Below are 13,328 nucleotides of genomic sequence, written 5' to 3'. Positions count from 1 at the left end.
CGTAAGTCCGTGCATGTCTAAAAGACTAAATATAAATTTTCTGTCGTATTTATTTTTGTTAACTAATGTACCAGAGAAATTAATTAGAAAATATCAATATTGCGATTTTCGATGATTTTATTTTTAAATCAGATTTATAATCGAGAGTTTTTAATGTGGTGTTTTCCTATGGCATGGTCCATTGTGTTTTTGTAATGATTTTTATTAATTTTGCAGTTTATAGATTCGCATCAGAAACTCTCAGGATGATATTCCAAAAGTCAGTCTACCTCGGATGCGATAATTCTCATGGGTGATAATATTATATCGTATAAGGCCAGCTCCTTGGAATAAATGCTGTGTGTAGGTACTAATTTCATTCAAACCTTTAAAATTTGCTATACTGACGTATATCCTATAAAATAACCGACTTATATACTGGCTTAAATCATCACACTGAATTAATCTCCATTATCAGGATTTTAAAGAGAACCTTCCATTTCTTCACATTTCAGTCCATCAACTGCTGTCGGAAGGCAAATATCATTACAACTTGAATCAATCAGCCATCGTATTCATTCTTACGATATGTGTTTGTAAATGCTCATTTTAATAAGATAATGATCTTAAACCAGGTTATGTTTTAAATAAATGCTTTTATATTCGATCCTGCGTATGGTTTATTTATTATTATTACACTGCTATACTTTTATAATATCACTTATGTCTATGAATGAAATTCTAATATTACAATACGAGACTTTGTCAAGTTAAGAATAGAACTAAAATCCTGCTTAAAGTTTGGCAAGTTAGAGCAATATAAGAAATTAATTTAAGTAATTCGCTTACATTTTTTTTAATGTTTAAACTTAATTCTTAATAATTTTATCAGTGAATATGTTTCAAAGTTTTTCGAAATATTTGCATCTAACAGATAATATTCGAAACGAAACTTTTTTGTAAATTTCAGTATATGTTAATCCATCAATTTTCATCATGTTTGCTTGTTTAATGTATTTATATTCTATTCTGCATATACCTTATTTATTCTAGCTATAATATACTGCTACTCTTTCACAATATCAAGTATTTATATAAATGCAATTTCTGCGTTCGAATATTTTAATGAAAGTTTTTGCAAAGTTCAAATATACATCGAATAATAAAATCATGCACCAAATTCATCCATTGCTCTCAGTTTTTTTTTATTTCGTTGCACCCACAAGAATGAATAGATAGATATTTCAGTTCAATGAGTTTTGTCTAAACTTTGATACAGATAAACAGATGGGTGCAATTATTGCATACTATATTTCATCTGTCTAGCACTTTGCGCTTTGGGATAAGCGCTTTCCAAGACATGATTTTAAATAAATATTTATTTAGTATTCAAGGAAGCTCTGCTCCGTAAATATCATCAATTATAATGCATTCTGTTTATAAATGTATCAGAAACTAAAATACTTTTTTGTATAATTATTATACAAAATTTGTATAATATTTTGTATAATTATTTTGTATAATTTTGTATAATTCAGGAATTGAAGTAGATGATGTACAGAAGCGTAATGTTACCTGTGTTTAGATGAAGGCTGTATAAACAATAAAAGTAGGAGTATCACCTCTGTTGAATGAGTGACGTTATATTTGTTTCAGCGTTTCTGTTACGATCTGAAAATGTCCTCTGAGCAGCAAACTATATTTTCTAGAATCATGGTAGTCATATTATGATATTTTAAATCAGAATATATTTAAAATGTGAAATCATACTCTTGTAATGGAAAGGGTTACGATGTATTCTTATAAAGTATTCCGAAGCATACATGATTCTAGTTAGAGACTGTAAAAGACACGAAAATCTTGCATGCTATTATGTTTCGAAATGAAAGACGAAATCCATTGTGTGAGCTAATGCTGATTAGACAGCATAATTAAGCAATAGCCGAAAAAGACAATTAAATTCTTTGAATTCCGAATGGTTTTTGAGAATATTGTTATTCAAAAGCTATAGAACTTGGCAGGAAAAAAACCCTCTATCTGCATTTTCACGCAAAAGTTGCTTTCGTATTGGAAAACGAATAAATATTGCCGTGTTAAATATAATTTAATCTACTGTTTGGTATTATTGCTTTTAATTAGAATTTTTGTCTCCGAATTTTGTGTACTAAAAAACCTTGAAAGAAAAAAACAGATCTAGACAGAAAAATAAATTCGTTATAAATTTAGTTCAATAAAAGGTTATGCGAATGTTTACTTTTTTCTGTCGTATTCCTACGCCTTGTTTGTTATCCAGCCTTGTCACATAATTGTTTTAATCTTTAAGGTTGTTATAATGAAATACTTTTTGTTTATTCCATTCTATATGCTTCTTATTTATGTTAGTATTCGCATGATTCAGATATGACTTGAGAACATCATGTTTATATGCTATCGCCTATTTCAAATTTTTCGATCTGATTTTTTTTTAGCTGAGTTATTGCAAATCAAATCCTTATTTATGTTTCAGCGTTAAAACACAAACGAATACTTTTATGAAAGGAAACCTAGGCATATATCTCATTTTTTTGAAATTTGTATTTATTAAACTATAATTCATATAATAATTGATATACCATTTCAAAGAAATTTATTATGTGATGATTGTAGTAAAATAGTGTATATCAAAAAGGAGAAAAATCTTGCGTTTTTACCATGATTTTCGAGTCGAAATTGTATGGTTTGAGCTTCGATTAATTCGCTAATTTCTCTTATTATTAAATATTCCAAAATCTAAACAGTTGAAAAAGTTTGAGTTTCAAGACCAGCATGCCTTCACTGTACAGCCTATTAATTGTGTTTGTCAGTTAATATAAATTTCTACTAAGCACGAAGGTAAATTCAGTCTAAATAAAGACATTTATATTTTGATAGCTGAATTTCAAAAGTATCATCATTATCCAAAAATTCATTGGGATTTTTTTTCAGACTTATCACGAATATATAAATCAATTAATATATTTCGCTTTGATGGATTTGGGTCAAATTTGAAGCATAGCTTCTGATCACGCTACATGCCAAATGAATCCATAAGACTGTTTGATTTTTTATCACTTTCATGGGAGAATGGACGGACAGATAGTTATTTTCACTTTGACTGGCTACATCCTAATATTGTGGTTCAGACGTCAGATGATAAATTTCATGTCTAGCTCGATTTCCTTTGAATTATCCCTTTGAAAGTCAACCTTAAATTTGGAACCCAATATGTTTAAAGCACAGAGATTATAAAATTTCAAAAGCCTAAATCTTTAATACTTAATCTGAAAATTTTGTTCGGATTAAACGAGGAGGGGTACCAGAAATCAAGTATTTCGGGCCAGATATATCTTTGTGATTTACCCAGGAGTACAGTTGCTTGTGTATTACATACGAATATTAAGCTGTTTTATTTTCAAAATTCCAACGCATTTGTAATGTGATGATATAAATGAATTTTGATGTGATTGTACTATGAATAATTTCATCATTTATAAATTTCATACATTTCGTTTGTATTAATAATCATCACTTAATTAATAATGATGCTATGATTTTAAAATTTTTTCGACAAATAAGTTTAATATTTTTTTTATAAATATAAAAAAATTGATAATATATTAATTATTATTTAGTTGTTAAAACATTAATCGTCAAGGATATTACTGTCGTTTTCATCAGCCACATTTTAAATATAATTTCAAAACAGCTATCATTGCAAAGGGATTATGTTTTGTGAAAATTAATTACAATATAATGAAACACCACAAGCATTCGCCTTATCATCTATATCTACAAAAAAAAGCATTGTTAAGATAAATAGTATAAATGAAATGCATTTTACTTTGTTTGATGCAATTAATCTAATGCTGAAATATTATGAATGTTAAATTTCTATAAAATTCTCCCATCTTAACAAATTTAATCAATATGATGTTTTTCCCCTAGAAGAACTGAGCATTGAAAAATGGAACTTCCTCAGGAACGAATTTATCGAATTTAGTAAATATAATATTTTTCATCTTAAACAACAACAAAGTATTCAAATTTCGAACGAACGACTTTTGTTCCAATTCGTGGGGGTCGGGGAGGGTGACATATCTAATATTTCCGACTAGATGTTACTTTACCCATGCGTTTAGTTGTTTCTGCTTTACTTTCGAACTAAACTGTATTATTTTCAAAATTTCAACTCATTTGCAGCGTGTGAGTGTAAAAGAAATGAGAAGCTTTCTACTACTAATATTTTTAATATTTCTAAATTTGAAAAGTTTAAATTAAATTAATAGACATCATTGAATTAGTAATTATGTCTTAATTTTCACGTGTCTATCTAGGATCCTTCTGAATTATGACTTCGAAAATCAAGTATAAATTTTGAACCCACATAAACCATCTTCTTATTTTAACAAATTTTATAAATACAATATTTTTAATCTGAAATAACAGCAATAAAAAAGTCCAATTTTCGAATAACGTCAATGATGGAAAATTAATGCTTCGAATTTCATTATTTTTAAGGAATAAGTGATAGCTCCAAAGCAGAACTGTGCATTGAAATATGGATCTACCTCAAGGCAGAAGATCGGCAGATAATCTGAAATTATTATAGTTAAAGATTAAGTTAGCTTAGTTATAGCTTATAGCTATAAGTTATTATAGTTAAGCTTATAGTTAAAGTTCGATTAATTGCAGTTCAAGTAGCATTAAAGAAGGTTTTAATATCCAAATATAAGTGGACGTTATGCAGATATTGAGACCATAAATAAAAAATCAAAAAACTACGAATATAATTCTTTACATCATACAGATGAGTTTTCTAACGGTATAGAAATAAAATAATGGGATTTTTTTGAATCGACAACGAGAGCACTACTGAAGATGACCTAAATTCATTTGATGGAAAGGTAATAAGGAAAATATGTTTAGTGATCGAGATATGTATGAAAACTATAGAAGCCGTAAAACTATAGAAAACTCTAAAACGAACTTCCCAAAGATTATACTCAAAGACGCCTTGAAATCATTGAGTGTAACAATTTTTTCTACTCTTGCTATGCTTCGGAAATTGCTTGCAATGATTGCTAAAAAAACTTCTGAGGTTACAAGAAGAAAATTTCTTATTTAACTGATATTATTATATGACATGTAAGCTTAAACAAAACAACTCCGATTAATAACGGATTGGAATAACAGAATTTGTTCCATTATAACCGGCAGCGATTAAATTCAAGATTAATAAGAGGTCAAAACATGAATTCTGAAAGTTTTAAAATTAAGGAGCCGTTACAAGTAAGTTTTCTTTAAAATAAATAAATATTTGAACCCCCTATTTATCATAAAAGTGAAAAGCTGTGTTTTTAATATTAATTAAAAAAGACTTATGGAGAGCAAAATTATTCCAATTTCAAGAATGCTGATCGAAATCTTTTTAGACGGAATGCGGTAAAAAAAAAATTGAGAGATAGAAATATCTTGGAATAATTGGGATTATCTTCACTGAATTCAATTGAATGACTGATATTTTTTTATATTTAGTCAAAGAACAAAATCTAAGGAATGTTTATCAAATCACGAGATATAGATGTTTCAATCTGAAGGACGAAACATAATATATATATATATATATAAAACAAAAATAGTAATGCATATACTTTTTTACTGAGAAAAAAAATTTCACCTTCGAAAAAACTTGGCAGAATATTTACAAAGAAAAGATCAAGGAATAAGCAATCATCTGTTCTTTTTAGAGAAAATTTATGTATGCTCTGTGTGTGGAGTAGAATTAAATATGGAAGAAGAACTAAAGAAATATTCGCTCCCTTATCGGAGAGTAATGAAATTTCAATGTGAAATATGTGGACTTAATTGCACTAATAGAATAGCTTTAAATAAGCATTCATTGTGCCATTCAAATTTGAGACCCCATAGATGTGAAACTTGTGGTAAAACATTCAAAACAAGAAGTCATTTAAAAACTCATACACGCAGTCACATAAACGAAAAAACTGATATATGTGAAGTATGTAACAAAGCATTTAACAGAAAAAGTGCATTAATGGCACACTTGATTATTCATGCAAATGATAAACCTTATGTATGTGATATCTGTATTAAAGCATTCGCACGCAAATCTGGTTTAAAGGAACATTTACGTATTCATACAAAAGAACAACCTTATGTCTGTGATATCTGTATTAAAGCTTTCGCACGTAAATCTGGTTTAAAGGAACATTTACACATTCATACAAAAGAACAACCTTATGTCTGTGATGTCTGCAATAAAGCATTCGCTCTTGCGTGTAGTTTAAAAGTACATTTACGCAATCATAAAGAAGAAAAACCCTATGTCTGTGAAGTCTGTGGCAATAACTTCTCTCAAATAAGTAATTTAAAAACTCACTTACGTACGCATACAAAGGACAAACCTTATGTCTGTGAAATCTGTGGCAGTAAATTCTCTCATATAAGTAATTTAAAAATACACTTACGTACGCATACAAAAGAAAAGCCATATGTCTGTGAAGTATGCGGCAAAGCATTCACCGATAGAAGCACATTAGTCAAACATTTACGTATTCATACTAGGGAAAAACCCTATGCCTGTGAAGTCTGTGACAATACATTCTCTCAAATAAGTAATTTCAGAAGACATTTACGCACGCATACAAAAGAAAAACCTTATGTCTGTGAAGTCTGTGGCAATAAATTCTCTCAAATAAGTAATTTAAAAACTCACTTACGTACGCATACAAAAGAAAAGCCCTATGTCTGCGAAGTATGTGGCAAAGCATACAGCAACAAAAGCAATTTAATAAAACATTTACGTACCCATCCAGAAGTAGAGATTTAACCTGCGGAGCTTGAGTGAAATTTTATTGATAATAATTAGTTCAAAAAAATTATCAAAGGATAGTTCAAAAAGGAAATCTAACAATAATCAAGAAACTGGAAATGCCTTCAGTGGAAGATGAAAGTTTTTAATTTTTAAATCATAATCTGAAAATGAAAATTTAAAACGTTTGAAATCCAAGCCAGAATATAAATGATAATTTCATTATACATATATGTCGAGGAACATACTGAAGGGATCCTTTGGTTTAGATAAATGGATAAAACCTAGATAAATTTTAGTACTTTATATAACGAACACGGATAAATTACACATTTCTCATACAATTTTGTTTATCCAGCGTGGATAAATTTCATGCTTTGCATAACCGACAATGCACTTAGCATCACGTTCTTATTTTATATGACAAAAGAGATTTAATTTATTCTTAACCGGAATTCATTTTACAGCAACAAACTATAATATAACTGCTTTGAAAACCTAATATGCGAAAATAGTGAATAAACATGATTCTTAAGCACAAAGTATGGTTAAATGGTTTATCCATTATGGTGAGAATGATTTTAAATTAAGACTCAATGAAAACTGGATTTTTTTTAAAGCACAGTCTGCATTAGATTCGAATTAGACGATGGAAATTGTGAATTGATTGTTCAGTGCTGAACAGGTAATGTTTTCAATTCAGATTATGCTTATCTTTAATTACATGCTAATATTATTTGAGCTATTTTGACTCCTTTTAAAGCCAGCTCTCATTGCAAAGACAACGATGAGTGTATTTTTAAAATGTTCGGGACTGTCAATACTTGTATGAATTTATTTTAAATAATATATTAAGAATCGCCACAATGATATAAAAAAATGGTTATGGCTTTCCTAGAATTTGTGGATGTCATTTTATTTTTTACTTTAATTATTTCACTTTACATTAATTTCTAACATTTATAGATTCAATTACTTCCTCCGAGATATGTTGTGCTAAATGAGCATGTCCGAATTTGTAATTGGAAATTCGATGCTGCTTAATAACGATTGTTTCATGCTTTTTATTGAGCCCCTTTTTTGTATATATTGTATAGTCTTATAATTACTTTATAAGCAATTAATTTTTAATTTCATAGATTATTTTATTATAGATGTTTTAATTATTATTGAATAAAAATCGTCATTTTTATCTAGGCCTTTTAAAATAGCTTTCGAGTTATTTTTTCTACGTTCTTTACACTTACTTTTCAGGATTTAGACAAGAGATTCATATTACGTAGTGACTGAGACAAATATTGAATTTGTGTGAAATTTTTACAATTTGCAAAATTATGTTGTGCGTTTAAAATTGTTATCAATCTATTCTGTTTAATGTTGATTCTTTCCGCATAAGATTTCCATTTAGAATCATGAAACCTCTTTGGGAGAGAAGATATGCTATGTGTCCCAGGAATATAAAAATAGGATGCAGGAGATGGCTATGCATTTTGCTTCTAAAAAATGAGTCGCAAGTTTTATAAGATTAGGTAACCGTGATTTTAATTTTAATTTATCAAATAATTAATTTGAAATTTCCGTTAATTTTATTTTTAAATAAATGCTCCAGTTGAGTATTTTTTGATATAATAATTTCCAACGTAAATGTCTGTTATGTTTTTGTAATAAATTTTATAAGTATATGTAATAAATATATATATATTTATAATAATTTTTAAATAAATTTTTCAATTCATTATTTTTGGATATTGTAATTTCCAACGTAAAAATCTTTTGCATTTTGTAATAATTTTTATTAATTCTTCAGTTTCTATATTTCCATCGGAGACTCCTGAGGATCATATTCTACAAGTCAGTCTTCAGTACTCGGCTGCGGTAATCCTGATGGATGATAATATTATATCAGTCTGGCTGGCATCTTGGAAAAAATGCTTTGCGATGTTCATAATTTCATTCAACCCTGCTCTGACAAGGTATGTCCCGTTAAAAAAATTGACTTAAACGCAGACTTTAATCCTCAGATATATACATTTTCATCAGCAGGATTGTAAGAAAGAAACCTTTGATGTCTTCACATTTCAGTCGATCAACTGCTATATTTTACTACTTGTATCAGCAGTCGCATTCATTACTGTTTTATATATGTTTGCAAACGATCTTTTTAATGTGAAAATGATCTTATTACAATTTTTGTTTTAAATAAAAGTTTTTATATTCTGTCCTGCTTGTGTCTTATTTAGTATAGTGCTTATATACTGCTATATTTTCATAAAGTCAAGTATGTAAATCTGCATTAAATATTCCAATCAGAGTTTTGCAAAGTTGGGAAAAGATTCAAAACCCTGCTTAAAGTTTGCCAAGTTAGAGTTGTACAAAAAGTTTATTTATGTACAAAAAGTTTCATTACGCTTGCCAAAATTTTGAAGTTAAACTTAATTGGTATTAATTTTATTAATGAACATATTTCAAAGTTTTTTCAAATATTTGTATATAACTGATAAAACCCGACATGAAAATGTTTTGTTTATTTCGGTGTTTGTGTATCCATTCATTTTTTCCATGGTTTTCGAGTCGAAAGTATCACATATAAACTTTGAAAGAGACGTTATAAGTTTAATTTCATCAAACTTTACTTTATGCGCCGATTTGTTTAAAAATTTGATATAAATAATTTCAATATAGGAATGTCAGTCCTTATTTCCCTTGTCTTTGTCAGTGTTCTCTAAGTTCTGTCAGATAAGCAGACTATACAATCATAAATAAAGTTTCAAGGCAGTTGTACAGCTTTGATTCAATAAAATAATAAAATTCAATCCCCGAACATACTGCGATTTTGTGTTTTATCTTTATTAATAATGGACAGAGATCAACAGAGCGTCTACTTGTCCATCGGTTAGGCTCGAAATATATATCAAATAATAAATCTTGCATCAAATTCCTTCCCCTATTTCGCTTAATTTTTTAAAATTTTGTTGCAATCATAAAATGAACAGATACATTTTTATATTTGAAGGAATTTGTCCAAAATTTGGTGACATTCAATAGCTTTGTGCAATTATTGCATACTATTTTCCATCTGTCTACCATTACGCTTTAGGGCATGTGATTTCAAAGATGTGATTTTAAATATATATTTATTAAGTGTTCATGATGTTCTGCTCAGTAAATATCATCAATTACAAAACAACTTATTTATAAGAAACTAAAATAGTTTTTTGTAGAATTTTTTTCAGGTGAAGCACGAGATGATGTACATAGGTGTAACATTAGCTATATTGCAGATTATTAAATCTGAATATTGTTGAGGAATGCTGTTCAAAAAATAAAGAAAAAATGAAATGAGTATGTTCGAATTTCTAGTTGGAAATTCGATGCTACATAATAATAATTATTTCACTCTTCATATTGAGCCCGTTTTTACTCAAAATCGTATATCCTAATAACTATTTAATAAACAATTAATTATTAATTTGATGAAGATTTTTTAAGTATAGATGTTTAAATTATTATTGAATAAAAATCGGCATTTTTTTAACTTAGCCTTTTTAAAATAATTTTTGAATTATTTTTGGCATGTTTTTTACACTTACTTTTAAGAACTTAGACAAGAGGCTCGAAAATGCGTTCTTATCACATGTTGGTTGAGACAAACTCCTAAATTTGTGGGTTCTTTCCACAATTTGCAAAATTACAATGCTCGCTAGAAATTGTTTCTAATCCTTCCTATTTAATGATGATTTCTTCCTTAAAAGACTTCCATTTAGAATCATGACACCTCTTTAGAAAAGAAGATGTGCTGTGTGTCGCTGTAAAATAAGCATAGGATGCAGGAGACTGCTATGGATTCTGTTGATAAAATTTCGGTAGCAAGTTTTAAAAGAATAATAATTCATGATTTTGATAATTGACTAAAGCTTTAAACATTTCTCATTTATTTACAAATTCATACATAATAGTTATTAATTACTGGTATAAACAAAATATTTTAAATCTATTTTTTTTTATTTGATTTCGAACTTTAATACTAGTAACTTTTTCCTTACTTTTTATGAAAATCGAATCACACAGAAACACGCTAAGGGATAAAATTTAAATTGATGTCACAAATATAAGACTTTATAAGAAGATAAAACTACATATTTAACGCTAACGCTATTTAAGTTTTGCTCGTATTCTTGTACACTCAGACTATTTAATTATACATATCTGACTTTATATGGGAAAGGATTTGAAAGTTCTCAAATTCTGAGTGTACTAAAAAATTGATGGCTATGAGATTTTTCTCTGTCAACTACAATAAATTATCTTAGATTTTACAAATTCTAAAACGAGAAATATTAAATTATTTTATCACATCAGTATGTGCAGTATGTCACCTTTGAACGTAAGTTTGCTTATTGATTATTCTATGTCTTCATCGCATAAGAGAGTGCAACTTTAATTTTCAAAGCATTTCTATCTTTTACGCTCTATCATATTTAGTGATATTTTGAAGAAGATGAATGCTTTGCAATCAAATATAAAAATCAGCGTTAAAAAAATCTGTCATGCTGAAGAGATTCCTCATCTGAAATAAATTTTTAAGCAATTTTGCACATAACAGAGTAATCATATAAAATCATGCGCAAATAATTTGATAAACATTATACTTATTATAAAGTTAATCAAAAATTATTCTTAATTAACAAGAACATGAAATAAGAAAAATTGAAATAGAAGACTAAATATAAATTTGTTGTCATATTTATTTTTGCTAACTAATGTACCAGAGAAATATTTGAGAAAATATTAATATTGAGATTTTCGATGATTTTATTTTTAAAGAAATACTCCAGTGGAGGATTTGAAATATGTCATTTTTCAATGTAAATGTTCAGTGAGTTTTTGTAATAATTCTTTATTAACTTTGTATTTTTCTTATTTTATCAGAAATTCCCTAGGATGATATTCCACAATTCAGTCTTTCTCGGATGTGATAATCCTCATGGATGATTACATTATATCCTATCATGCCGGCTTCTTGGCATAAATGTTGTATGAAAATAGTATTTCAACCCTTTGAAGTCTGCACTGCTAAAGTATATCCCACAAAACAACCGACTTATATACAGGCTTGAATTATCAGACTGAATAAATCTTCAACATCAGGATTTTGAGGAAAACCTTCGATTTCTTTACATTTTACACGATCAACTTCTGTCGGAAGGCAAATATCATCACTACTTGTAACAATCATCGTATTCATTACTACGATATATATGTTTGTAAATGTTCGTTTTATAGTGATAATGAGCCGGCGTCCTTGCATAGGGGTAGCGCATCTTCCCCATGATCTGGGCTTCCCGAGTTCGAATCCCGTTCGTGCATGGTTGTTCTTCTTCTGTGTTCTATCTGTGAGGTGTGTGAATGTGTCCCCCTGAAAAAATGGGTTGTGCAAGCGAATGTGTGAGTTTCATCTTCATATGAGCTAAAAGTCAGACTTCTGTCCTTCGGTGCTCAGGTGTCTTTACCTTTAGAAGCTACTGCAACCCCTTTCCGTGGTAACGCGGACACAACATCATCATCAATGTGATAATAATCTTAAACCAGGTTGTGTTTTAAATATATCAATTTATATTCTGTCATGCGCATGGCTTATTTATTATAGCACTTATATACTACTATGCTTTCATAATATCACTTATGAGTATGAATGCAATGTCTGCATTCAAATATTATAACGAGTGATTTTGTCGAGTTAAGAAAAGAATTAAAATCTTGCTTAAGGGTTGGCAAGTTGGAGCAGTATAAGAAATTAATTTAATTTGTTTACCAAATTTTTTTAATGTTTAAACTTAATTCGTAATAATTTTATCAGTGAATATATTTCAAAGTTTTTCAAAATATTTGCATATAACTGATAACACTCGATACGAATTTTTTTTTTGTAAATTTCAGTATATGTTCATCCATCTATTTTTCCTCATGTTTGTTTAATTTTTTGATATTCTTTTTTGCATGTGTCTTGTTTATTTCAAAAATAATATAGTGCTTCACTTTCACAGTTTCACGTATTTATGTAAATACAATTTCTGCATTCAAATATTTCAATGAAAGCTTTTGCAAAGTCGAGAAATGCATTTAGTCCAGACTCCCAGCAGTACCAGAAATTAATTTAAGTCATTTGCATATCATTTTTTTAATGTTTAAACCTAATTGGTATTCATTTTAAAAATGAATATATTTCATTAATATTGTATGCAACTATTTGTATATAAGTGTTATCTCCGAAACGAGTTTATTTTGTAGATTTAAGTATATGCGAATCAATCCATTTTTCCTCATGATTTTCGATTCGAAAAAACGTAACAAACTTTGAAAGACATGTTATGCTTTTCTTTATCTGTCGACCGATTGTTACTAAAATTTGATACAGATAATTTCAATGTCAAAATCACTTCTCATATTTCGAAGTCATTCTCTTCATTCTTTAGCTACTTGCTTCTGTTCAAGCTTGCAG

The 13,328-nt window shown here is 28.5% G+C and overlaps 1 protein-coding gene across 1 annotated transcript in view; it reads left to right on the top strand.

Annotated features, from left to right (window-relative positions):
• Positions 1-6,052: 6,052 nt before the first annotated feature.
• LOC129972299 (zinc finger protein 239-like) overlaps positions 6,053-13,328 on the top strand; it is a 45,280-nt gene continuing 38,004 nt past the window's right edge. The window contains exon 1 of the mRNA XM_056086389.1: positions 6,053-6,632. Coding sequence (XP_055942364.1) covers positions 6,053-6,632 — 580 coding nt within the window. The remainder of the gene's footprint in view (positions 6,633-13,328) is intronic.

Source organism: Argiope bruennichi, chromosome 1 (genome assembly GCF_947563725.1).
Source record: "Argiope bruennichi chromosome 1, qqArgBrue1.1, whole genome shotgun sequence".
Classification (NCBI taxonomy): Eukaryota; Metazoa; Arthropoda; class Arachnida; order Araneae; family Araneidae; genus Argiope; species Argiope bruennichi.
The sequence above is the reverse complement of the archived record's forward strand: the minus strand, read 5'-3'. Positions and strand labels throughout refer to the sequence as shown.